General features: G+C 48.5%; 8 protein-coding genes across 8 annotated transcripts; 3 read left to right on the top strand and 5 right to left on the bottom strand.

Moving 5' to 3' along the window:
- Positions 1-1063: 1063 nt before the first annotated feature.
- N7532_004844 (nucleobase cation symporter-1 family protein) lies at positions 1064-3051 on the bottom strand (the record flags this gene model as incomplete). The annotated part of the gene is made up of 5 exons (XM_056617338.1): positions 1064-1507; positions 1561-2285; positions 2343-2592; positions 2715-2785; positions 2946-3051. 5 exons carry the CDS (start codon positions 3049-3051, stop codon positions 1064-1066), a joined length of 1596 nt encoding a protein of 531 aa, XP_056473497.1.
- A 1534-nt stretch (positions 3052-4585) lies between these two features.
- Positions 4586-4966, bottom strand: N7532_004843 (uncharacterized protein; the record flags this gene model as incomplete). Its single annotated transcript, XM_056617337.1, has 1 exon — positions 4586-4966. One exon carries the CDS (start codon positions 4964-4966, stop codon positions 4586-4588), a length of 381 nt encoding a protein of 126 aa, XP_056473496.1.
- Positions 4967-6652: 1686 nt separating this feature from the next.
- Positions 6653-7258, bottom strand: N7532_004842 (copper homeostasis protein CutC; the record flags this gene model as incomplete). The annotated part of the gene is made up of 1 exon (XM_056617336.1): positions 6653-7258. One exon carries the CDS (start codon positions 7256-7258, stop codon positions 6653-6655), a length of 606 nt encoding a protein of 201 aa, XP_056473495.1.
- Positions 7259-8400: 1142 nt separating this feature from the next.
- Positions 8401-9963, bottom strand: N7532_004841 (uncharacterized protein; the record flags this gene model as incomplete). Its single annotated transcript, XM_056617335.1, has 4 exons — positions 8401-8552; positions 8764-9153; positions 9439-9745; positions 9817-9963. The coding sequence occupies 4 exons, from the start codon at positions 9961-9963 to the stop codon at positions 8401-8403; spliced, it is 996 nt and encodes a 331-aa protein (XP_056473494.1).
- Positions 9964-10678: 715 nt separating this feature from the next.
- N7532_004840 (M81 family metallopeptidase) lies at positions 10679-12259 on the top strand (the record flags this gene model as incomplete). The annotated part of the gene is made up of 1 exon (XM_056617334.1): positions 10679-12259. One exon carries the CDS (start codon positions 10679-10681, stop codon positions 12257-12259), a length of 1581 nt encoding a protein of 526 aa, XP_056473493.1.
- A 1627-nt stretch (positions 12260-13886) lies between these two features.
- N7532_004839 (uncharacterized protein) lies at positions 13887-20338 on the top strand (the record flags this gene model as incomplete). Its single annotated transcript, XM_056617333.1, has 6 exons — positions 13887-13965; positions 14020-14852; positions 15619-17305; positions 19722-19896; positions 19953-20046; positions 20099-20338. 6 exons carry the CDS (start codon positions 13887-13889, stop codon positions 20336-20338), a joined length of 3108 nt encoding a protein of 1035 aa, XP_056473492.1.
- Positions 20339-21458: 1120 nt separating this feature from the next.
- N7532_004838 (uncharacterized protein) lies at positions 21459-21829 on the bottom strand (the record flags this gene model as incomplete). Its single annotated transcript, XM_056617332.1, has 2 exons — positions 21459-21527; positions 21665-21829. The coding sequence occupies 2 exons, from the start codon at positions 21827-21829 to the stop codon at positions 21459-21461; spliced, it is 234 nt and encodes a 77-aa protein (XP_056473491.1).
- A 2881-nt stretch (positions 21830-24710) lies between these two features.
- N7532_004837 (uncharacterized protein) lies at positions 24711-25772 on the top strand (the record flags this gene model as incomplete). The annotated part of the gene is made up of 1 exon (XM_056617331.1): positions 24711-25772. One exon carries the CDS (start codon positions 24711-24713, stop codon positions 25770-25772), a length of 1062 nt encoding a protein of 353 aa, XP_056473490.1.
- Positions 25773-27425: the final 1653 nt, after the last annotated feature.

Below are 27425 nucleotides of genomic sequence, written 5' to 3'. Positions count from 1 at the left end.
TAACCGATGAATGCACCAGTAAAGTTAAGGCAACAGGGCGAGGTCGCGCAGAGCCTCTGGTTTTTAGTATTCTGGGGCGATCGAAGCTTAGTCCATTTCATATGACCGTCAAAGGCTTTCCTGATAGATTTAAACTTGTAAAGTCCCAACCAAAAAGGTCGGCATCGTTAGTGCGGCATTTGGGTCTGCTGGGGGGCAACGAATGAAACCTAGAAAGAAGATTCAATCTGGGGCCCATCAAACCGGCAGCCAGATGACTCTTTTCCATCATGATTTGACATCTAACTGGCAGAGACAGCCGTAGACTCGGATGAAAGACACCGAGTTTGGGGTAGAAATTACTCGATAGAAACTTGATGGAGCCCCAAAGGAGGGGTTGCGAGGATGCGGCTTCTGCGTCTTATCTGTTGATTACTCGATTCGAATACCTGACCTGAGGGTTAGATACGCGAAAGATCGCCCGATAAGAGGACAGAGAAAGAAGGGGCGCAGGATTACTCGATAGAAATATAAAGGTGTACTCGGAAATCATCCGCGCTAACTGTTGCCGGTGTTTTCCGCGGAAAGTCAATGCCATTTAAAGCACTAGTGCCAAAACAAACGAGCTCTGATGCAGGATGAGATGACGCATCAATGCCCACGGATTTACATATTAGCCCGAGGCTTACCGACGTGCCTAAATAACTACAACTGCCAATGTGTATCTGATATGGGCTGGGTCCCCTTTGACCCATGGGAAGGAGTAAGGAACTGGGAGGGGGCTGGAGGGGAAGCACTGAGTTTGGGAGATCAGCACAAGTACCAGCTCAGCCGGCAATCGGGTACTTGCCGATTGCCGCAGCCTCCTGCGCTGCCATCCTCATTTCGATGGTCTACTCATATATGCAGAGATAATTGAATTAGGATTCTCAAATCGCTCAATATATGCGTTATATTCATTCAATCCCTGCAGCGTCTTTGCGACGCATTCATCCCGATATCGGCCCATGTGACCCTCTCACGGCCCTTCGAGGTTGACAATACTCCAGATCCACTTCAAGGGGTTCCACCCTGAGAGTCCCACTTAGACCTCATCGATTTTCTTGTCGTCTGCATCAGGTACGGGGCTGCTCTCATATGGTATCTCATTCCACGTGTCACTTGTTCCCGAAATGGGGACAAGTCGTGCGAGGAGCCAATATACTACACCCGAAACAATGAATCCAGAGAAATAATTGACATCGTAAATATATACTGCACCGATCGGGACATCAACACCCAGAGCGCCGGCGAAACCAACAATGTTGATCAAAATGCCGCATAAATATGCAGCATATCCGTGCCAAGACACGCCGAAAATACCATAGTAAAGACCGTCCTTTCGAGCACTGTAGAGTTGTTCGATGTCAAGATAGCCTTTGCGCACCAGATAGTAATCGCTGGCCATGACACCAGCAATTGCAGAGAGGAAGACTGAATAAGCGGAAAGATAGAGTGTAAACTTGCTAGATGAAGCAACAAGGGTCCACTAAGAAATTATCAGAATATCGGCAATCTAAGCACCGGACCGATAATACTCACAGGGCACATGGCAAGACCAATGGCTGCGCAGAGATATCCACCGCGTCTTATTGTGCAGAACCGCGGCAGCAATGCCGTGAGATTAGTTCCTGCTGAAACGGAATTGGCGGCGATATTCGTTCCTAGTTGCGCCAGAGCAAAACCACTGGAGATCACGAAGATACCAAACCTCTCGGCCGGGCTCGCATTTTCTAGGAACATCCCCAAAAGAGTAAGAGGATTCCAGACCGGCTTGTCAAAAATCACACTTGAGGAGGAAGATACAATAATGCCAATGAAAGAAGTTACGGCGAAACCGACGGGAATAGTGATAAGCTGAGGCCAGAGCGCATCTTCGCGCTTGCGAGCATACCGAGCGAAGTCAGGGTTGTTGATGACGAGCGCAGCGAAGTTCGCAATGCAATTCATAATGCTTTTGACAAAGGCCCAGGCCAAATCGCTGCCCTGAGCAGTATTGGGTTGTGTGATTATAGGACCTAGTCCGTGTGCACGAGCAATCGCCCAGCCGAAAAATGCAATTGCACATGCCGGAGAAAAGTATGCTTTGACCGTAAACAGATGGCGGATCTTGTAAATTGGAAACCAGAGAGCTGGTAGGGAGCCAAGCCAAAATAGAAAGAAGCTTGTGAATTGCTTAGTCGTCACTCCAGCACTCGCCGGGATCGTGTTTGGCAGCGTGGCATAACTCGGCCAGATAGATTGAATCATCAGCGTTACGCATTCACCTGAAATTGACATGAGTATAAGAAAGAAAAGTGAGGACCGTGAGCTCGTTCACATACCACCTAGGTAGGTCTGAACGCCATACCAGATAACTGCCATTGCCGCTCGGTTCACAATCGGCCAGAAAGAGCCCCAAATACCAAAGGAAGCTCGATTAGTTACTGCGAAGGGTATGCGGTAAATGGCTGCTATCCGTCCCATGAGACAGACGAAAAGGGCTGCTATAGTGTATCCGATCCAAACACAAAGCCACGATTGCCACCAAGAGAGCCCATCAACGATCATTGACGAAGATATCATCCAAGTATTCTTTCAAATTGGAAAACATTAGAAAGATTTGATATTGGTGTCTGGCACAACGTCTTTCAAATCAATGCTACCTAGGGCAGTGTAGCCTGTCCGTTGTGCACTGATAAGAATGAACAACTTACGACATTCAATGAATCAGCAATCCAGAAAGCCACAAAGTTAAGCCACCTCCATTGTCTCCGCTCAGGTTCAACTGTTTTCGAGATTTAGTCAGCAAAATTCCAGGGCGTTACCCTGGGATTGATGGTCATATTTGACAGAGTTGACGAGCAACAACCGAATGCTTCAATGGCTTGCCCGGAGCAACGAAGGTGGTAGACGAATATCTAAGCCTCTCCTTGTATAATTCTTACCGGGTTTGAGATCATCATTCGTTAACATCAGCTGCGCTGTTGAGAGCCCAGGCTCTGTGGGAACTTGAAGCTTTCCAAGCCAGTACTTCCACTGACCCATAGCCATTGTTGAAGCGAAATAAGAGGTTGGACTAAACCAGGGTGCATGAAATCATGGAAGGTTTGGAATGTGTGCTTTTGGAGTTTTTTTTTTTGAAAGCTCATGAGCAAACCAAACGTGAAAGTGATGAGCTGGCTCCAACACTCCGTCTTAAATATGGCCGTGATGCTCCACCGCGCGGATTAGTTGTGCCACCGCAAAATGCCCGCGGCATGTGGCTCTTCCAGGTCTGCTCGGCATTCAAGCAATGTCTCATCTGCACTCTAACCCCGCATTCATTGACTTTTCCCCCGACCCAGTTCTTGCTACTTTAGTGCAGGGCGCTTTTATCGCCAGTCCCCACTTCTCCCCGCGGGGTTATTTCAGTTAGGTAATATATTAGCCTAGCGACGAGATCGGCTTCGGAGACAACGACTTATTGATCGTCACTTTTCAACCCTTGACATTCGTGTGGTTTCCCGGACTGTCTTCGCATGGCTTGTGAGGAGAGAATTCGACGACTCAAAATGATAGCAACGAAATTTATCTCACCGTGCCACAATTTTCTAATCAGATTGAGATTTCCTTCCTTCATTTTTCGCGCCGAATCAGAAACCTGGGTCTAAACTATTGAGATGAATTTCTGGCAACTCGGAATAAGACAGAGCCTAAGTAACGCCATAGAAAGTCGTGACTTCAGGGTTTATATGATATAGCCCTGTCCTTTTGAAATAATTCAGACTTTGATGAAAGGATTGGAATGACAGTGTCACAAGAAAAGATAAACAAAAATAAAGTAAAGTAGAAAGTTTGTTAGTGTAACATGGAAATACAGGTATTCATATTTTCTAAGAGAATGCCATAATGCCACGGTTGTTGAAGTAACAGCGAGGAGAGACTACGACAATACTGTACATGGTCAGTTGCGAAGACGCTGATCTGGGCCCTGGAGCCGAGAGATAGAGAGGTTAACTCATTCTTGGGATATATTTGCCACTTGGAGGATGTTTTCGAACCTCGAATCATGGTCTTGGATGACTACCCAATAGTTGCCAAGATTTCCCGCCGGGGATTCCCCGCGGAAAGCCTTTGAGGATAAAGTGAGAAATTCTAAAAACCTCTAAATTCTCATATCGAACTTTAATTTTGCCAACCTTCATAAAGCCTATTGAGGTATTATGAGGAACTTTGGTGTTCGTTTTGGCATTCTTTTCAGCTTTGATAGCCAAAGAGGGACTGGTTTGTGAAGTTTGTTTCTAACTCGGTGAAGGCTAAAGAACTAAAGGGTACCCCAGATCGCCTAGTTTGTGTCATCCGTAAGAATTGCATTCCACATACTGCATTCTAAGAGTCAACGCCCTGTCTAACCTCGGAAATGTGTGAATAATATTCAGACCAAATTTCCGGAAGGAAAATGTAAGATAAATTTGCACTTATTATTGACTTTATGTCTCAATATTCTAAAGGAAGGACTTGATTAAATACAAAATCACATGGTAATTAAAGACAAGGAAAGAAAACATGTTCATTAAGAATGGCCCGGCCACGTGTCCATGTTCAGCTACACGTGGCAGTTGACACGAGCGTTGTCGAGATTCACGGGAGTAGCAGCACCAGGGTTGCCGTCGAGATCGATATAAGTGCTCTGGGCCGTCAAAGTGAAGATAGCACCGTTGTTCTTGAGAGTGCAACTGATTGTGCCTGGGAACTGAGACAGCTGAGCGGACGAAGCCAAGACGTGCCCACTCGATCCGACAGACTTGGAACCGAAAAGGGAGGAAATGCTCTTGTCGAGGCCATCGGCAGCGAAGGCGGCAGTTGAATAAGCCCCACTTTGATCATTCGAGAGCGCAAGGGTCACAGTCGGGACCGATCGAGCCTCCAACGGAGCGGCGGCAATAGTGGCCACAAGAAGAGAGACGATAGAGATAGCTGACTTCATTTTGAAGGATAGAATGAACTTGATGAGCGTTGGAAAATTGGTATCTGGCAGTTTTGGTGTTTTCAAGAAAGACTCGATCGATGCTTGTTGAGTTTGGAGAATGATCAGGGAAAACAAAGGTTTTTATATCTTCTTGAGCAAGCCCAAAGACTCCCCAGGTAAGAATCCAAGACCTGGCTCGTATTCATGCCTCATCAGGATGTAGGCGTTCTAAGCCTCGATCGGGTAGAAAGACATATGACGCCCGCCAGATATGTGGCTTCAGCTAGCATCAACTCACTGGGCGCCTGGAAAATAGCAATCCGCACTTCATATAGGTAAATAGACTGTCCCAGAGAGATTCTTTCCACCAGAATCAGTATCATTTGGCCAAAATGGACAGAATTGTTACTAAAAAGAATGTTATTGAGCTTTTACAGTTTTTCTGCTAGGGTGAGGTCAAAGACATCAAACTGAGAATACAAGGTATCATTTGATATGGCTGGTGAGACCGAAAAGTTAGTTTTAGCCTTGGAAGTGAACGAGATAAAAATAAAATCCCTCCGCGAAACCCAGCGGCCCTGGTACATTTTCCGGGTAAGAAAAAGCTTTCGGATACGTCAAGAATCATCTCTTGGATGCCATAGCAAAGAAAAATAGAGGTTGCGATATATGCGTGTTCAGAATAGCAAAAGGAGATCTTTTTTTTGAGGAAATTTGTAGTCAGGCTCTCGTTAAACTATCTATTAACGTTCAAAAGCAACTAAGACCTAAGAGAGATGAACGGATTCGAAGAATGCAATATTAGAAAGAAATATTGAAATAGAATCATAGCTTGATAGACGACTGAAAAGAGAATTAGCAAAATCAAATCATGTAAGCGTCGATGAGAGCAAAAATAGAGTGGGATATGGAGGAGGTACTGGGAAATACCAGAAGTACCCGGGCTGCAACCCATATTCGAAGTTGTTATTCATGCCCCATGATCCTTCTGACGTAAATTCTCAGCAGCCAGAAGCAGCCAAATACGAGCTGAATGAGGTAGCGTACAGGAAAGACTATCGGTCGATAGGGTGCAGGGTGAGCCTGAGCTCGTATACGAAGTGATGTCTTACAATCCCGATCACATGAGTGGCTTTAGAGTGACTTTTACAGGGCAATACCCCCCACATCACCCTCCCAGAAGTCAAGAGAAGCGATCGAGAGACAATGTAAGCCGAGGGGGAAGAAGCGGTTAGGACTCGACCTGCTAAGCAAGACAGCCACTATATGCACCTTGAGGCATTCCAGTGGGACGTTACGGCGTGACTGTAAATGTGTACATATTTGCCAGATCCGGACGAGAGCCGCGTGGGTGATTTCATTTAGATTTTAGACCTGAATCACTGCTATCGTAGCGAAAAAGATCGAGGGATACATTCAAGTTCATTGGACATGTTCTCTAACTCACCTGGCCAATCACAATACGATGCAGGTGCTAGCCATCGAGTGTCATAGCAGAGATTCTCTGCTGGGTTCTCGGAGGTACTGTTCGCTTCTTTTTTCGGACCAACTCACAGCCGAGTGTCAGCATTTGGGCACCTTCGTACTTCCCAACTGATGCATCAGCTAGCACAACATATGCAACCCCTGCCGATTTTCAGGGCACATTAAAATTGTCAATACTTTAACCAACTCGAATTTTATATGGACTGACAATCAATAATATTACCGAAGACACTGAGGACCTCCTTCTTGTAACAACGCACAGTTTTTCAAAGCCTCTTTCAGTCTGGTCACTTCTTCCTCCGAAACCTCCTCACTCCCGGGGAGTAGAGCGCTCGAGTGAAATGTTTGCGCCGGGGTTTGTTCCCACAAGGATTGAATATTCGTTGATCTTACACCGCCGCCGATGATAATATCGAGGGCCTGATGGGCCTGATGGGTCTGAATACCGCCAAGGAAACCTTGGTGGAGGCTCGACAACTTGTCAATGCAGTCGGTCGCCTTACTCCCAGAGGGGCCGCCGCTCGTCAGAATGGAGCGAAATCCGCACTCTTCCACAGCGGCCAAGGCGGTATCCCAATGCTGCTCAGGGATACAATCAAAGGCGCGATGAAAAGTGCAGGGGCGCCCATCAGCTAGTGCCACGAGTTCTTTGTTCCGTTCGATGTCAACCCACGCGGCTGTGTCTTGGGTACGGGCCTCGGGATGCATGAGAATTCCGAAGACAAATCCGTCAGCGCCAAGCCGCTTCAGGCTCTCCAGAGTCGATTTCATCTGGTCAAAATCATCGCGACTGTAGTGGAAATTTTCTGAATGTGGGCGAATCATGACAAAAATAGGGATTGAAATCCAGGGTCTGAGAGCCGCAAGCGTCGCAGCGTCAGGTGAGAGGCCTCCACAGACGTAATCCCGACACAGCCTGAGGAGGAGTCAGTGAGACACCCTGGAGACTGCCTTCCCCAGGCTTGGCTCGTACTTCGAAATAGACACGAAAGTTGTGGCGCTTTCCATAACCACGCTGGGGACGTGGCGGGCACCTTAGCAGGTGCCGAATGGGGGACTTACTCGATCCGATCTGCGCCTGCTTTTGCTGCCGTGATGGCAGATTCTTGGTCGAAGCAAGCAATTTCTAAAAATGGGCTTCGGCGAGGCCTTGAACTGTTGAGCCCAGAGGCAATATGGTGGCTGATTGAAGTCATTGCGAAAGGCGCGCCTGGATGGAAGTAGGAAAAAGGAATGGTTGACTTGGGGCGACAGCAAAAACACGCCCGCTTGGGGCCAACGTGGGCAACGGCAGCCGGCATGGGGGATTTTCCGCCCGGACAATACATTAGACCACCCCGGCTACGACAGTACATCATTGTTTCCAAGTAGTGTCAACAATACTACTAATAGTCTTGACCAGAATTAACCGTAAGAGTAATTATTGTTGTTGGCAACCTATCCTCTAACGGCAAAAGTTAGTAAGAGCATAGTATCTCATCTCCGCCCATGCTTGGACTATGTAGGCCAGATCAGTTGCAGATAGCTTGGAATACGCTTCTCAACTGTATTCTGTCCATGGCCAAACTCTTCATAATTAGAGTGAAAATCACTGAATGGCCGGCTTCATGTCAGGGTCAAGCGTGTTGATCAGCTGCTGTTCGATGGTATGCGTGTCGATGTCTTCCCCTCCATTGCGAATCAACTCTATATCGGACACCGAGGAATGATTTTCGCCCTCGAATAACGCATCGATCCCTTCCAATGTTTTACCTTTAGTTTCGACCTAGTAATTCGCTTTTTGACGTTAAACAGATGCGATACTGTGGAGCACCGCGAAATTACAATAAGACCCAAGATTACTATGTCCCAGGAAGCGTTGACGATGTACATTTTCCAGGCGATGTTGCCTATTCCAGTAGGCATGATGAACGTGAACATGAGGCTGAAATTTTTTCAGTAACAGATCATCAATAGCTCGTGTATATTTAAGCAAATGCGTTTAAATCGGAGGGGAATGCCACCCCATTCGCTCGAATGGAGTAGTTCATAACCTCGGGCGGGTAGAGGTACAGAAGTGGCGTCCACGCGATCGAGTAGCAGCCCTGGAAGAGAAACATCACAGCGACATCCCCGTAGACTACTAGGCTATCAGATGCGCCTGCTGGGTTCCAGGCGTACATCCTGGAAAATCCCGCCGATGACAAACAAGCAGATGCTCACCAACGTTTGTGAAAGCATCGCCGTGAACTTTCTTCCCCATGTTGCCGCGAGACGTGTGTCAGCGAGACAGCAGGCAAGGCATCAAACATTCAGGACCACATTATGAGACAAAATCAGCTCAACCATACCCGGCATTTTTAATTTCAATGGGTTGCGCACCGCCTTGAGCTGGTCATTTGTGTCATCGATGTCAGCAGAACTCAACTCCAAGCCGAAGTAATAAAACGCGATAATGTTTCCGGCAATGCAAGAAAACAGGCCGGCAGACATTGCGATCAGGAGTCGCGGTCTGGAAGAAGGTGCGGTGAAAATTTCGATCGGGCTCATGTTGTGCCCTTGCTCCTTTTCCCATTTCAGCGTGTCGACGATTTCTTTGAATATGGCGACAACTACTGGATCGGAAGTGTTACCCCCGGCGTTGGTTTGAGCGACGGAAAGGCGCGCCTCTTCGTAATATCCTTGATGCACCAGCCAACGTGGTGATTCTGGGCTATCAAGGTGAGTTGCATCCCGGAAAGCTGACATCAGTGGGATCGACTCATATGAGCGGAAGGGTCAAGATGCAGAGCAGGGAAAAATGGCCTGGAACAGCGATGGCACACGCCATGCCCAGGTTGACCGCCATTGACCGGCGCCCAGAGTCACACCTGCTGCAATCAATGCTCTGACGCTGCATGATTATGTCAAAACCATGGCCTCTCCAGCCTAAACTGACCTTGTTGAATGCCACTCAATAGTAGAAATCGTTCAACAGCCCGACTCCCTATGCTCGCCAACGGCTAGGTAACGCTTCGGACAGGTACACTCTACAGCGATACCGGTAATCGCATTACCAAAACCCAATACAATGCGAGCCACGACGAACATGACGACGTTTTGCGCTGCGGTTTGAAGGATGATGCCGATGATTGTGATACACGATCCCCAGAAAATCGTCGGGCGACGGCCCAGCCTGTCAGCCGCTGGCCCTGACACCAGTGGACCGAGGATTCCTCCAATGAAGACCGACGCGTTCTTAAGGCCTGTTGTCACATCGTTCAAGCGGAAGTAGTAGGTATATGTTGGCAAAATGTTCAGGCCGTTCAGCATGGACTCATCGTAGCCACCGGTCTAGTTAGCGGCAGGGTTAGTCCCATTTGTCTGGTTCTTCGTGCCCTTGGCAGGGGAGGAGCCACTCCTACTGCAGATTGCACGATCAAGTACACCATCAATAGCGCAGAGACGATCGCCGTGGACTGGGGAACAAGGCGGGCATCCATGTTCCAGTTGTACTTCGGTCCAGCATGCCGAGGTTCGCCGATGTGTGCTGGAGACACCCTGGCTGACATTGATTTCCTTGCGTCAAAGTATGGTCAATGGTGGACGTACCATATGTATATATACTCGATCCGGGGTAACTATTGGAATGGACGCATACTGCGCACCGGGGCTCAGAGCAGTTGGTCGATACCTACGGAGTGTGCCATCACAATTCGTTGTTCGTTGCGGAGCGGGTTCCGCAGAATATGTCACCTTGCGGTATTATCCGGTCGAATTAGCGAGGCATGCAAAAATCCTGATAAAACCCCTTCCAGGGGGTTGGAGGCGATGTGACCCCCGACCGGGCCTCAAGCTGTCTAGCTCCGCCTACCCACGGTGCTGCGGTCCATTCCTGATTCTTCAGCGGGAGGCCAGAAGCAAAAATACAGAGAGTGGCTTCAAATATTGCGGAGCCGACGCCATCTTCTCGGGCGGCCCAATGAGCCCCAAGCGTGCGGCGTGGGAGGACAACCACACTGCTCGCATGCATACTAGTGGTGAGTTTACCAGTATATAGTACCGGTCCTCTGGAAGCTGGAGGAGCGGGTAGAGGCGACGTTGCATGGAAGGCGTGGGGCTCCCCCACAAAGCCAAAAGCTTCGCTGGCAACCGCCCACGTTGCACAGACTCTTTGTACTACCTGCTATTGCGAGGAGTACTTCAGTGCGAAGGTGGTCTGCTTCCCCTCGCTCTTGAAGAGTCACAGCATCCCCGTATCGACATACGTCTCAGTTCCCCGGCACCATGCCACCACTCCCACTCCCCGTCATCGCCATTGCGGGGCTTGCCTGCGAAACCTCCAGCTTCTCCCCGGCACGCACGCTGGCGCCGGCATTCCATCCCCGCCGCGGGCCCCAAGTGGTCGACGAATATCCCTTCATTCACCGCGAAACACCACTCGGCAGAGCAGCGAATTGGCAAGGCGCACTGATCGGCCATGCGCTTCCCGGGGGGATCGTGACCAAAGCCGCGTTTGAGGAACTGGCCGGCGAGATATTGTCGCGGCTGTCCGAGATTCAAACGCAGTCCGAGGCGGGCATACAGGGACTGTGGTTCGACATACACGGGGCGATGTGCGTCGAGGGAATGGATGATATTGAAGCAGAGCTCTTGCGGCGCATTCGAACGGTCGTGGGGCCAGACGCCATCGTGTCGGCCTCGATGGATTTGCACGGCAACGTCTCGCAGCAGCTAGCCCACCAGGTGGACTTGATCACGTGCTACCGCATGGCTCCCCATGAGGACGAGATGGAAACCAAAGAGCGCGCGTGTCGGAATCTGGTCCAGCTGTTGGCCACGGAGGCCAGGCCCATTCGGCGTCCTCTGAAAGCATGGGTCCGGGTGCCCATTCTGTTGCCAGGGGAACAAACCTCAACGCGATTGCAGCCAGCGAAGGGGCTCTATGCCTTGGTCCCGGAGGTCGAGGCCACGCTTGGTGTGCTGGACGCCGCGATTTGGGTTGGATACGCATGGGCGGATGAGCCTCGCAACCATGCCGTCGTGCTCGTCACCGGCTGGGATCTGGACGTGGTGACGAAATGTGCGGAAATGCTCGCTCAGTTCTTCTGGGATGCCCGGGAGAAATTTCATTTTGTAGCCCCCACGGGTTCGCTGGCCGACTGCCTAGAGAAGGCGCTGTCCTCATCCGCTCGGCCGTTTTTCGTCTCTGATTCGGGCGATAACCCAACAGCAGGGGGCGCTGGAGACGTGACGTGGAGCCTCATCCAAATACTGGCCCGGTCGGAATTTCAAAACAAAGTGGGACCAACCGTAATCTATGCAAGTATCCCCGGCCCACAGGCGGTCGACGAGATGGTTGCAGCTGGGATAGGCGCCACTGTGACCGTCACCGCAGGGGCAGAGGTCGACGATCTTCACAGCGGGCCCATAACGATGGCAGGCCAAGTCCACGCGATCAGATCAAGGGATCGAGACGCCGTTGTAGAAGGTGTGCTCCGCGTGGGGAGTGTTTTTGTTATCATTACGAAGCTCCGCAAACCATACCACCATGAACATGATTTCACTGCATTGGACTTGCAACCGAGATCGGCCGCCATCGTGATCATTAAGATCGGGTATCTGGAACCAGAGCTCTTTGACATGGCCGCCGATTGGATGCTGGCCCTCACGCCAGGCGGCGTGGATCAGGACTTGGTGCGTCTGGGGCATCGCCGAATCGGTCGGCCCATGTGGCCCTTTGATAAAGAATTCCAGCCGGAACCCGATTTGGCACCTCTGTTGATCCCGATGTCGAACAAGCCATTCAGGGTGTACATGGAAGAGCCTGAAAAGTACAGTCGGTCAGCATGGGCTGAGGTGGTGTGATGAATAACCGCATTCCTGTTTCCAACCGACGGTTGCCAATATGTATAGACGTCATCAATAGTTATACATACTACTCCGCGGATTGATTGATCAGACCCGCTCGGACCGAGCCGGATCAGATTCTTGGTTCGAATCCTTCGCAGCCCTAAGGTTCACTTATTTTCATGATCGCTTATCCATGCACCCTCCTGATCGCCAAGAACTTGGGATGATGCGGCTCCTTTAGAGAGGGATTCATTCGAGAAGCCCACTTCTATTGCTTTGGACTTGGCTTATTGTTTGATTCTGGATTGAGATGGTGCGTAGTTGTGAGTGGGTGACATCCCGAGTACATAGCAGGAGCCCCTTTGGGATTGGGGTTTTTTGCATGGCCCAACGCTACCAGCTCGCGCCTCTAGAAATTTTCGGAGAGCCACGTTTGTTTCTTATCCTCACTTGACTCTCATCGAAAATCAGAATCGCCTCTTCGAGAACGTCCATCTGTCCCGCTCGTTTCGTATAAATGTAGAGCATAATTCCGAGGGGATTCAGCCGTATTGCCATGTTGGGATAGTTGTTAGGAGTGATCTGGTCTGCATGGAAAAACAATCTGGTCGCCCCTCTAAGGTCCGTTATTTTCCCTGTTCGTTAATATCGACGTCCAAGCTTGTTTCTGAGGCCAAATTATTAATGTAGCCGGAGAGATCGAGGAACCCTTCCCATGGCCGTAAAACAGGATGTTCACTGAGCACCCGACGGGCATCAGTATAAGGAATTAACATACCACATGAGCAACAAGCAATGTCTCGGCTGGCAACAGTCATTTCCTTCTCGAATCGAGCTATAGACTGGCGCACTAGTGAGGTAGAAATGTCCGGGGGAACAAACCCGAGGCAGACACACGAGATACATGTTCCTGGAGCAAGAATGCAACAGCCCGGTCGAGAACCGAAGGCTGTCTTCCCATTGGTGGAGCTGGAGGTAAGATCTTCGACCCTTGAATTGAGGGGGCTGTATGGGTGCACTTATTGGTTGAAATGAATATAGCGTAGGATCAAAGGAAATATCAATAGTGTGGCGAAAACCAGAGGGACGCTGCACTATACTTGATCTCCTCAATCTACAGCCATGACAGCGCATGACAGCGCATGGCACCCGGTCGAGCGGGAAGGGGGACTTGGCAGTCATAGCATGGAGTAAAACGAGGATTCGGAGAGCGTAAAGTTTCACAACGCATGCAGCGAATACTTGGTGAGTCCGCGGGAATCGGCACATGGCAGTGCAAGCAGTGGCGCGTTTCCGGTAAGGGGGCGAGCAGGGAAAACCGACAAGCGGGACATTTTGGTGATTCAATAGCCGTAGCCAGACGTACTTGATGTCCACAGCCAGAGCAAAATCGGTTAGATAGTTTCTTTGAGTCCGACTGCATATTGCTCGAAATCAGTTCGATCAGGTTATTATCATGGATTCTTCGAAAGCGTGCCACTCTATGTGGGAGCTAGATTTTCCTAAGTAGTTAAAAAGAGTCTAGCCAGCATTGAGTTCTAGTGCCATTGGATCACGTGCCAATGAAGCTGCAAGAAACCCCGCACTTAGCTGAGTAACGTGAACTTGAGCGCGAATTGCGAGTTCCCGAATGACTTTGGTCATGGCGTCAATTAACTTCAATGGAACAAACCATGGCCTCCAGATTGGAAACAACTACGGGACTGCAGAATTCCATCAGTGTAGGTTAGATCCTACTTAATAAGCTGAATCGATGTGACTTAAATCGTTCATAGCAAGCACCACTGAAGATATCGATCGGCTCTGTCTCCGACATCTAAGCTGCCCTGATTCATTAGTCGTCAAGAATCGGCTGAAAGAGACCAAGGACAAGTTACTCCGTCAATCATTTGAATGGATTCTTCGAGACCCGCAGTACCGCCGTTGGAAAAATGGATCAGATGTCTGTCTGCTTTGGATCAAGGGCGGTGCTGGGAAAGGGAAGACCATGTTGTCGATCGGTCTTATTGAAGAGCTTTCCCGGGTACGACATGAATCAGCTACGGTGACTTATTTTTTCTGCCAAAATGCGGACAACGAGCTCAACACCCTTGAATCAATCATCAAGGGCTTGATGTTTAAGTTGATGAGCCAGGAAATCGAGCTTAAAGAATCTCTGCGACGTCGTTGGGACTCCAAGAACGACAGTTTCAACGAGGACGTTACGTCATGGCGAACTCTATGGAACATCCTGCTCGAGATGTTGGACCGATGCAACGCCCCGAAGGTATATGTTATTGTGGATGCTCTTGATGAGTGCCAAGGGAGCGGCATGGCCGACTTCTTGAAGCTTATTGTCCGTAATGGACTGGACCACCCCGCAAAAATCAAATGGCTGTTAACTAGTCGACCATTGGAAGCCGCAGAGCGAGTATTGTTGGCTGCGCATGACCAGATTCAAGTCAGTCTGGAGCTTAACTCGAGATATGTCTCCCAAGCGGTAAGGGCCTACATCTCTTATAAAGTGGATGAGCTTAGTGTTCGTGGCAAATATGGAGAGACACTGAGGAGAGAAATGAAGGCTGAGCTTACTGCAAAGGCTGAGGGTACCTTTCTGTGGGTGAGCCTGGTATGTAGGAGACTGGAAAGCGTCCGCCACGATGAAGCTTTGTCCACAATTCAACATTTACCGCCGGGGCTGCATCAATTCTACGATCGGATATTGCACCAACTGAACCAAGGCGAGCCAGACGATGTCCATAAGTGCATGCGACTACTTCGGACAATGATGCTGGCATATCGACCTTTGAAAGTCGAAGAATCTCCGAGTGTGACTGGCTTGACTAATGAAGACGACGCGATCAAGGCGCTAGTCAATCGTTGTGCGTCATTCGTAAGGATGCAAGGAAACAACATTGAGTTTGTTCATCAATCCGCTCGAGACTATTTGGCCGGGGAGAACGGACAGTCAATACTTGATGCGCATGAACGTTTCGGACACTATGAAATTGTACTGAGATGTCTGTCTTGTTTATCGAAGACGCTTCAGGTCAACCTCATAGGCCTGGCGCGACCTGATTCAACCAGAGAATCCTGCAAACCGCTAAAAGACGATAAAAGACATGTCCAACTATCTTCTCTGGATTATGCGGCTACCTTCTGGGTGCAACATCTCGAGAGCATCGAGCGAAGCAAGATAGTACAGAGCGGGTTCATTGACACGGGTGTCGTTGGTATATTCCTTCACACAAAGTTGTTGGAATGGCTAGAATGCTTTAGTCTATTGGATAGGCTACCACGGGCCATTGAAGCATTAACAGCATTGGTAAATATATCAAAGGTTAGAATTTGATATTCTTTTGATGACGAGGGACTTTGCTTACAAATTGTCAAAGGACGACCCTTCAACATTGGCGCTTGTGCAGGATGCTACAAGGTTTTTGTTGCGACACTACCACACTATTACTCATTGGCCATTACAAATCTACAGCTCTGCTATTACATTCAGCCCTGAATCAAGCGTCGTGAAGAGGGAAAACTTGGAAAGAATTCCAGTATATCTAAGAAAGGCTCCTCTCATGGAGGACAATTGGTCGTCTGTAATACAAACACTTGCAGGCCATTCAGAGGGGGTCCATACTGTGGCCTTTTCACCCGACGGCAAGCAGATCGCATCCGGCTCTGATGATAACACTATCAAGATTTGGGATACCGCCACAGGTGGCCTTCAGAAGACACTAGAAGGACACTCAAAGTTGGTCACTACTGTGGCCTTTTCACTCGACGGCAAGCAGATCGTATCCGGCTCTGATGACAACACTATCAAGCTTTGGGTTACTACCACAGGTGAACTTCAGAAGACACTAGAGGGCCACTTAGATGAGGTCCGAACTGTGGCCTTTTCACTCGATGGCAAGCAGATCATGTCTGGATCCGATGACAACACTATCCGGCTTTGGGATTCTACCACGGGTGCCCTTCAGAAGACACTAGAGGGCCACACGGACGGGGTCGCTGCTGTGATCTTTTCACCCAACGGCAAGCAGATCGTATCGGGCTCCCTTGACGGCACCGTCAATCTTTGGGATAGAGCCACGGGTGACCTCCAGAAGAAACTAAAAATCCACGGGGTCACTACTGTGGCCGTTTCACCCGATGGCAAGCAGATCGCATCCGGCTCTGATGACAACACCATCAAGCTCTGGGATACCACCACAGGTGACCTTCAGAAGACACTAGAAGGCCACTTGGACTGGATCTGGACTGTGGCATTTTCACCCGATGGCAAGCAGATCGCGTCCGGCTGCGATGACAACACTATCAGGCTCTGGGATACCACCACAGGTGACCAACAGAAGACACTAGATGGCCACTCGGGCCCGGTCTATACTGTAGCCTTTTCACCCAACGGCAAGCAGATTTTGTCAGGCTCCCTTGACGAGACAATCAAGCTTTGGGATGCCACCGCGGATAGCCCTCAGAATACACTAGAAGGCCACTCGGACTCGATCTGGACTGTGGCCTTTTCACCTGACGGTAAACAGATCGCATCCGGCTCCTTTGACCACACTACCAAACTCTGGGATACCACCACTGGGGCCCTTCAGAAGACATTAGCTGGCCACTTGGGCTGGGTCGCTAGTGTGGCCTTTTCACCCGACGGTAAGCAGATCGCATCAGGCTCTAGTGACCACACCGTCAAGCTTTGGCACACTACCACAGGTGGCCTTCTGAAGACACTAGAAGGTCACACGGACGGGGTTGCTACTGTGACCTTTTCACCCAACGGCAAGCAGATCGCATCCGGCTCTCTTGACCATACTATCAAGCTCTGGGATACCACCACTGGGAGCCTTCAGAAGACACTAGCTGGCCACTTGGGCTGGGTCGCTAGTGTGGCCTTTTCACCCGACGGCAAGCAGATCGCATCAGGCTCAAAAGACCATACTGTTAAACTTTGGGATACCACCACGGGTGGCCTTCAGAAAACACTAGCAGGGCACTCAAAAAGGGTCACTACTGTGGCCTTTTCACCCGACGGCAAGCAGATCGCATCAGGCTCCCGTGACAACACTATCAAATGTTGGGACATCGCCAAATGTCTTAGATCTTCAAAAATTCTCAGCCACCATCTAAGTCGACATTTGAAGTTCCGATCATGGATAGAAATCAAGACATCAGAGCCGGTAAAGAACATAGTGTTCCCGGCAGGAAACCGGTATCTTATAACAGACATTGGCCTGATTATGCTCCATGGCATTGCTACAGAAAAACAGAACGGAAGTTCAGATTCTCTACTGAATATTTTCGTCGCAAATCAGTGGTTGTATTGCGGAGAGATGCCTTTCCTTAGACTACCAGCAGATTATCTGCCAGCATGTCATGCCGTGCACGGCAATCGAGTGGCAATTGGATTGCAAAATGGTCGTGTCTGGCGTTTTGTTATCGATCGCCAGAGCTTGCAAGCAGTGCTAAGCCAGAGAAGTAATTTCAATGAGCCCCATTAAGTTTTCAGTCCTAGGCACATTGAATATTTTTTTCTTGGTGACACCGGTACCTGAAATTGGATATGTTATACAGTGGATTCTGTTACATGGTAAAATTTAACTTCAACCCTATTAAAAGAGTAGAAAGGGTTGTTTGCAGGCGTCGAAAATCGCCGAATCTTTTGAAGGTCCCGCGACCCGCGACCCGCCGACCGTGACTGACCGTGACCCACCACCAGTTTTACTGTGGGGGCATAGCTGAGCGTGGTTAGAAAAGTCACGTGAATTGACCCACTCATGGGTTGAATTTCTACCCACGATCAGGTGGCTGGGATGAGCGTGGGTAGAAATTTCAACCCATGGTCGCTTATTTTTAGCGTGAAACTAGTGTAGACTGATTATAAATACCAATTTATCCTACAATCCTATTGTTTACATATTTGCCAAAATATGTCTGTTTTCAATCATCCAGACTTTGCAGGACGCTTTGGGTCTACATTTAATGATCCATTGGTCGATTTTTAAGACCCCCCCCCCCCTCAGTCTAACATTCGCTACAGCAAAAAAGCATATAGAAAAAAGAGGCTTTAAATATGATTACTATATGCACTGTATATGAAATATTGAGGGTACAGGTTAGTTGTTCTGCTAGCGCGTACTTAATCAGCAGTGGTAGCCAATTAAAAACATGAAAAAATGTGGAGCGTGGGTTGGAATTTCTACCCACGCTCAGCTAACACAGCTAAGCGTGGGTAGAAATTCGGAAAAATGATTTTCCAACCGGGTGGGGCGAGTCACGTTACTTTTATAATCACGATCAGCTGGAACCCGTTTTACTGTTATGGACCCTGCAAGATGAGGGGCTACGGGTTACCAAATAAGTCACCCAGGGCCAATCATTCCGGAACAACACATTCGAACCCCGAAGTCACGTGTGAGGCTTGGAACAAGATCTCTCTGCGTCAAATCACGTGACTTCAGGATCTACCATCCGCTACCGGGTTCTGGTAGAACGAGTGTCAAAAAATAACGTGACCGCCCCACTAGGCCGGAATATTAATGTTCCGGATTTTGGCCCTCGCTCAGCTTTATAGTGGAGCAAGGGCCAAAAACTTTTGGCCCTTGCCAGGTACACGTAAGCCGGCTACGGCTAATTTAATTGGCTTATAAGACCCTGTTCTCCATTGACTAATATACGCTAATTGTATACCTGAACAATAACCTCAATTTACTGCACTCAAGTTTTTCTACATATCATGAGCATATCGCAGCCAAGGTTTGCAGCCATTGTTTTCAAACAAAGGAGGAGGCTCAATGGCGGAATTCACTACTGCACTTTCCTTTCATATAGCCTGCCACCTATTTTGGGCAGTTATGCCTAGTAAATGTAAACAAAGCCTGTGATATATATATACACAACATACACTCAACAAGCTCTCTCTCCTACCCTCCCTATCTTTATTTTGCATAACTCTCCACACATTGTCTCGCTCGCTTTTGACATATTGCTCACATATTATTTGCTTATGTTGAAATGGCTGATCACACAAGTTTCGCCACCTTTAAAGGCCACCAACTACCTCGCGCGTTCTTTGAGGCAGATGGTGTAGAGACTGCTATGAACCCACACCTAGTGTTTGGTTACCACCATGGTTTGTTGTTTTGTTGACCTCGGAAAACATATGCTGATCATATGCAGGCCCTATTATTGACCCTAACCCAAACTGGAAGCCCGTGGCCTGGCATACAGCCCACCTGGCAACCCTCGGTATCAGATCACCGCTGCTGATCTGGCTAACCCGACTGATATGCCTCCAAACCCACGTCTTCGGCTATCTAAAATAAACACTCTAGTTTGCCCAGTGGTGGAGAACCCACCCGTGCACCAGTGCGGCCAAACATTTGAGTCGCAGCCCGACTTTCGTCGGCATATGCGTCAGGTGCATACCGGCTGCTGTAGGCATTTTTTTCTTCACATATGTGAGAGTTATGCTAACCAATGAACACTGTAGTTGTTAATCCTGACCGCAAACCTATATCACGTGAAGAGCGTGTCGAGGGTCAGAATACTCTTGTCAACTATGTTCGCAGTGGGCAGTGGAGTCAGGATGTTTTCATGAACGAACCAGGCCGCGGCCCAGCGGCCGGCCCGATTGGCCACTACGCTGATAACCTGACTAATATTGCGTAAGAATTTTGTATGCAGAACTTAAGCATATAGCTAACATATCTGATTGTTCTAGCCGACATGACCGCTACTGGCGCCAGGGATACGGTTCTAATTACAATCGCGAGCAGCAACCCGTCACACCTACTAGTGGCGGACGTAGCAGACGCGTAAGTTAACATTATTTTGTTAATACGCCAACCATATGCCAATCATATGCAGCGCGGACAAAACCCTCCTCCGAACCCCGTTCCATTTATGACCCCCACTCAGCTGCATGTGGCCGACGGCATGAGTACTACCCCTGACGACTCTAGCGAGGAGGAGTATATCTCCGATGATAACGGTAATGAAGATGGAAATAGAGATGGCGACGGTAATGGAGATAGTGATAGCGACAGAGAAGGTACCGGAGGTGGTGATAGTGCTGATGATAGTGCTTTTGCACCTGCTTCTCCTTAGCTGGGCCTTTACGCTGTTAGTCCTCCGAATTAGGATATATATTATGCACATTTTGAGAGGGTAAGTGATCCGTTTTTCGTCATGATAATGATTGACGACTTCAATGTTTTACATCTCAGAACAATATGCAATCACCGTACACATACTCAATGAAATGAATGTTTTAGATATGCAAAACATATGCTATTCCTATGTACAGAGAACTATTTAACGTAATGAATCTAGCCGTTGCCTTAGCTTCTGAATCCGTTCACGTCGTTCTATCAATTCGATCTCTTGCTGGAGCCGTTCCTCTTCTTTTTGTAGCTCAGCTAACTCAGTCAACTGTGGCTGGATTGATAGTGAGCGAGTTGAGCATGAGCGAGAGCGAGATGATTGAATAGTTTGTGTATCAGATATTGAAATTGAATCTGAATTGATATCTGAACCAGGACGCGGAGGCGGCCCCATAAGCGATGTAGATATTTCAATTGAATCATACGGATTGCTAGGCTTGTAGGGCATATGCGACTTTCTTTTCCGACGTTCTGCTGAAGCACGGTTTCGTATGTCTGGAAAGAAGTTATTACATAAGTTAAACATATATCAACCATATACTAAAAAACCAGAACTTACTCTTTCGATGACCTGCTTTCGAGATACGTGAAACAGCATCTGCGGGCTTCCATGTCGAGTGGCGACCTTCTTCAGCAGCAAGCTTTGTCTTTTCAACCATATTGTTAACATGCCGCTTTGTCCTAAACGTAATATGTTAGTGATATGTTAACCATATGGAGAGCTGCTAGATACTTCAAAATCGCTGCCAAGAGTGACTGCTTTCGTCCAATAGCTTCATTATCCACAAAGTGGCTGCTTTCACAGATCCCAGTATGATGTGGCGCCGCCATCCACCAATAGATTGGAATTCTAGAGGCCTCACGTGTGAGGCCTGCTAATATCCATGGCGTTCGCTTATTCTTAAACCAATTAGCCGTTTCAGGCCATACTTCAGCACATTGATCCATGTACCCAAGAACTGTGGATAGGTCATCCGCTCGGAGTATCAAATCGATAAATGGAGTAGCATCATGGGCCCCGAACTTCTTTTTGAATGCTCGTTTAACATGGGTTTCACAGAAAATTAGCACTCGTTGTAAATGCTCTTGCCATGTCCAACGTGGATCCAACGACGCAAGATAATCACCAAGTCCTAGTATGTTTAGCATATGTTTAGCATATGTTAAAAAGATCGCACGTACCAGGTGCCTGTTTCTTACACATATCCAAAGTGACAGTGCGAATCCCCTCCGCCGAATCGTTAGCACCAAGTTGATACGCCCAACACACTGGCTTACGACCAACGTCACTGAGGACTTGGAATAGCCTCTCAAAAAGGGACTTATATGCATGGCGTGTCTCCAAATTCATGAAAACATAAGCGTAAGTGTTGATCCGATTAGCCTCTCGATTCCATGAAGCAATAGTGAAAACATTGGTTTTGCCAGAGACCATCTTGAATGCAAGATCCATCTCAATATAACGCACTGTCTGGAAGAGCTTAGCCTGTTCGTATGTGCAGCATATGATGAGAAAATGCTGACGATCTTCATCAAAGAAATAGACGTCACGAATCCATTGTTCATCCGGCTGTTTAGCCTGATCAAAGAGATATTCCCGCCAGACCCCTGCAATATCCGTGCCAAGAGGATAAGATAATAGTCTTTGTTTCCGAATAAGGGCTGTAACCCGATCTTCCACATGTAAACTAGAATGGAGCCCTTGTAAGGTCGATTGGTCATATTTCCTGAGTAATGCCTTGAATTGAGGCGAAATCATCAAAGAGCGAGCAGTTAATCCTAAGATATCATGCTCTAAAATAGCCCCATGGACTTGTTGTGCCACAGTGCGAGGAAGCTTATCTGGTGGTGGTGGGAAATGTGTATGGTTACCACGACCAACCAATAACACAAATGGAAAGCGATGCCATGAATATGGGATGTAAAAATCAAATTTCACATTACAATCTCTCTTGACGAGATGTCCAATCCCTGTTTGATGGATGAAGTCTATAATAATAAGACGGTTAACATATCAATTACATATGTAAAACATATGTTTATCAGACTTACCACAGCGTTGATTAGTCCGTCCTCGGTTAGCCACAAAATGGCAGTTATTATCCCGATAGCTTGATTGAATACCAGAGGTTTCAACTAAAACCTTGAGAAATTCAGGATGAATGTTATCGCCATGGCTTATGGTTTGTACATAATGCCAATCTTCAGCCTCATTTAAGGATGGGCATCCAATTCGCCAGATCCCATGATTAGCCCAGATACAAGGATACTGATCCTCGCAGGTTAAGACTCCTGTGGTATGCTTGCATCGTCCTGGAGAATTCCAGTTCCGCATAAAGCCAAAATAGTATCTGATAAACAAATTAGTGTAGTACTGATATGTCATACATATGTATCACATATCCACATACTCTCGAGTCCGTTGTTCAATCTCCTGTCGAACAGAACCATAAACTGGGACTGCTGCCTTTTGACGAAGTTCCCAAAAGATATGAGGATCAACCCGATCATATTGTTCACATGGAGTGATTATATCAGGATGAGTTGACTCGCAGTGATGAATTCCATGGCATCGATATTGGCGATGCCATACTCGAGAGTCTGGATCTTTAGGCTTTGTAGAAAGAAGTCTCAGAAAAATAGAGTTTGGGCGTCCAGTATTTTCAAGCGAGAATTGTATCTACAAAATTATTATTAATATACTTCACACATGTTTACCATATGTGACACTTACATTTGATGAAAGAGTAGCAAATGCCTCAAGCGCATTATCTTTCATCAGATTTGTTCCCAAAGGGCTTTTTGAGAGATGAATCAGATGTAGGATACCACGTTGGGATACAGCTGGGTATTCCGGGATCAAGAAATGGTTTTCTTGATCAAATGCCTGTACTTTACTCCTACTACTAGCACTAATAGTAGCACCATTTTGTGTGAGATCAGAGTTTTGTAGTCCCATATTGAACTCAATGGTAGGCTGTGATTCAGCGTTATCCACTGGTTCATCAGATATAGAATCCTGCTCTGAAACATCTAAATCCTCAAATGTTTCTTCACAGTCTTCATATACTGACCCAGCCTCAGCATTATCTTGCAGCTAATGAAAAAAATCTTGTTAACATATGCAATTCATACGTAAAAAAATATGTGAAAAAAAAGGGAATACCTTAGGAAGATCATATACTAGTGATGTGAGATCATTTCTTGCAGCATTTTTTCGACGTAGGTCCTGTATACGTGCCAAGTCCCATGGCGGATACTCCGGAAAAGTTGGTGGCCGAACTGGAAGGGCTCGTGGAAGTGGAAGGTCGTCCATAATGCATACAGAGACGGTGAAAACAAAAGGTAAAGGGTGAGGAATAGGGGTAAATAATAATAAATAACGCTAGTTGGCACTAAACTTTAGCAAGCGAGGGTCAGAATTTTGGCCCTTGCTCCACTACAAAGCTGGGCGAGTGTCAAAATTGAGTGGGGCGGTCACGTTATTTTTTGACACTTGTTTTACATGGTGCCCATCTGCTACTCCGGTACTCGCCTCAGGGCTTGGCGCTTATGTAACCATGTTATTTATCTAGCTGCGTTTCACCTTATTACCAATACAACAACCTTGCTGAAGCCACATCTGGTAGCATGTCCTACTAGGCCCTACCTTCTACGGTAGGCCAGGGATTCCCTCGAGGAAAAGGTTCCCTGGCCCTACGGCGCTTCATGGCGATTCCATGAGAGCCGTAGGGGCCCTGGTAGAGAAGCTATACTGTATGTATGGCTATTGTCTACGATCCTGGGCAGTTTTTCGGCTTCAGCGATTCAGCTTCTCTGCAGGGAGGAGAGGGCCCTCCTCGTGGGGATGGCTCTCCTCCCCCAGCTCTTCCCCATGGAAATGCATATCAGCTGCATATGACCAACAGGAATGACCGAACGACATTCCATGATGCGATGACCACGACCTTAAGGTCACCGCAAGACCTCCGCAAGGTTCCAACTGGAAAGGCAAAGCTGGATATGAGGCCTCGAAAAATCGAAAGGCCTACTGCAGGCAGTCTAGACCAGCAATATGAATGCTTTCGAATGGTCTCGAGCTTCCTCATGACGGTACTAAGCATCCTTTAGGATGCGATGAGGTAATGAGGGAAAGCCTTTGAGGTCACAACTCAAGGCATGACGTCGAAGGATGAGGGGAAGAGTGAGGCATAAGAAGGATTCCCCGAATCCCTCGTGAGGATCCCTATATACCCCCGAAAAAAGGATCACGATCAAGCACTATATGCACCTGAATCAACTTCACTCTCCACCCCCTAAGCCGCCTGACAACCAATATGCCAGCCGATACTGGGTCCCTTGCTACCTCCATGGCAGCTTCTCCAAGTCCTAATACGGGACCTGCAGATGAGTTTGCCGACCTACCGCAGGACTTATTAGCTGCCTTGCGACGCCTCCCTCCTGCCATGGCAGAGAATCAAGCTCGCCTATGGCAAGGCTTGCAGAACGATCCTGCGGCTCAGGATCTGCAGGCTCAGGCAATCCTTGCGATTGCGTCGAATGCAACTCTAAGAGGCCCAAATCAGCATGACGGCAACCCTTCCACGTTGGTTTCGTCTAAGGCTGTTGAATTGCGTACCAAGGACCTCTTAGAGAAAATTGGTGATGTGCCTAAGTACAATGGGCAAATCCGAAATGACGCCGCGCGAGAATTCCTTAGGAATTGCGAGCGTTATTTCCGCCGATACCAGGAGCTACTTGGGCATGAATATCCTGACTTCCAGAAAGTCATCTTTGCCCAAGGCCGGTTCAAGGACTTTGCGCAGAAACGCTGGGACGGCCATGAGCAGGCCGTCGAAAAGAACCTTGCGCGTCCTGTACGAACCTGGACTGCATTTACGGAGTGGATTCACACTACCTTTGGTGAGCACCTTAGCAGCGAGAGGCGCTACAAGCGTTTTGTCGAGCTACGCCAAGGAAGGTTCTCCTTTATGTCCTATTTCCAGAAGGTAATGGAAGCTGTGGCTGCTCTGGATTATGCGGTCCCTGAAGATTTGATTATCCGCCAATTGGTCCTTGGCCTCAGTCCAACACTTGCACCTAAATGGGCAGAGGAAAGAGACAAACCTAGTGGCCTTCAGGCCACTGTGGTTCGGCTACGAGAACTTGAGGATGGTGCTCGTTCTCGCCGTGAGTACGAGGAAAGCGATCTGATGGACCTAAGTGCCCTTACGAGTCCACCGATAGGACGCCGTACGGCACAATTCAGGAAGGGCCCTCGCCGCTGCTACAACTGTAGCAGTACCGAGCATATTGCCCGAGATTGCCCGAGGCAGGCGAGGAAGCCTAACAGGTCCAATGCCACTAAAAGGGAGTCGGAAAACTCCCAAGCCCACTAAAACAGTGCGAGGACTTAGTGGGCCGTCTTAAGAAAGCCTCGCAGGTGCCATACCCGGATATCCAGGACCCCGTGGACGATCCTGAAGCTCCACGAGGCCATGGACACCTTAATGCAATCCGTGCTCAGGCTCTAAAGACGTTCCAAGGGAACCTCGGCCCTCCAACACGAGGTTTCGATGCGGAGATTCTCCTAGATTGTGGCGCAAGCCACAATTTCGTCTCTGCAAAGGTGGCCCAGAGGTTGAGGGGAATCGCAAGGAGCGAACAAGCACGACTTCCCCTGACCGTATGCCTGCCTAAAGGAGATGCCATCGAAACGCACCGCCTCTGGTCAGTGCTCGTAAAAATAGGTACCTGGACCGCACGTATCAAGTTCTGGGAGCTTGATATGGATCACGAAGTCATCCTGGGTTGCGATTTTCTTGATGATTGGAACCCCAGGATCGACTGGCCCACGGGCTCTATGCGCCTTAAGGATACCCGTGGCCGTTGGCAAGTTATTCGACCTGCCTATAGTGGCAATGGAAACGTTGATACCTCAGATAAAGGTGTCTGCAACGTCATCTCTGCAAAACAGGCCAAAAGGGCCTTAAAAAAGAAGGGAACGCAAGCCTACCTCTACGTCCTCAAGGAGGAGGTTGAGGAAGTCTTACCAAACCCTGAAAACCTCTCACATACAAATCCTCGCATCCAAGAGTTGCTCCGCGAGTTTGCTGGCGTATTCCCTAAGGATCTTCCTAAGAGACTACCGCCTGAACGCAATGTGAAGCACAATATCGATACTGCGGACGCAACTCCCGTTAACATCATGCCATATCCACTCTCACATGAGAAGCTTGAGGAGCTCGCGCGCCAGATTGAAGATCTCATCAACAAAGGCCTCATTAGGACCTCAGGCAGCTCCTGGGGATTCCCTGTAATCTTCGTAAAGAAGCCGAACGGAAAATGGCGCATGTGCATCGACTACCGTGCGCTTAACGAGAGGACCGTAAAGAATGGCTATCCATTGCCAAACATACAGCAACTTCTGGATATTGTTGGCAAAGCCAAGTACCTCTCTAAGATCGACCTGGTTTCCGGCTACTGGCAGATGCGTGTTGAGGAGGGTGCTATCCCTAAGACTGCCTTCAATACGATCTGGGGCAAGTACGAATGGCTTGCTAACGTAACCCACAAGCGAACCGCCCACACAAGCGAACCGCCCACCCCATCAATTTTGATCTGAGTACTATAACCTCTCTTTTATAACCATCCACCATGCCACCAAATCGATCTAGTTCTGCCCGATTTTCGCAGGATAGGCAGGGCAGACTCTCATTAGCCCTGCATGCCATTCAAAATGGTCAAATTACCTCTATTCGCAAAGCAGCACGCCAATTCGACGTCCCCTGGTCCACTCTACGCGATCGCGTCAACGGTCAACAAAGTCGCTCAGAAACACGCGCCAACAACCATAAATTGACAGAAGACGAGGAGAGATCACTTCTACAATGGGTGCTCTCTATGGATTCACGTGGATCAGCTCCTCGGCCTGCTATGGTGGCAGAAATGGCCAATCTTCTATTAGCCGAACGCTGTACGCAGACTGTTGGCGTCAACTGGGTCTACAACTTTGTTAATCGCCATGATGATCTTAAATCTCGGTTCTCTCG

The sequence above is a fragment of the Penicillium argentinense genome (genome assembly GCF_028826775.1).
Source record: "Penicillium argentinense strain IBT 30761 chromosome Unknown utg000005l_segment0_segment0, whole genome shotgun sequence".
Taxonomy (NCBI): domain Eukaryota; kingdom Fungi; phylum Ascomycota; class Eurotiomycetes; order Eurotiales; family Aspergillaceae; genus Penicillium; species Penicillium argentinense.
This window is presented reverse-complemented; position numbering and strand designations above follow the sequence as displayed.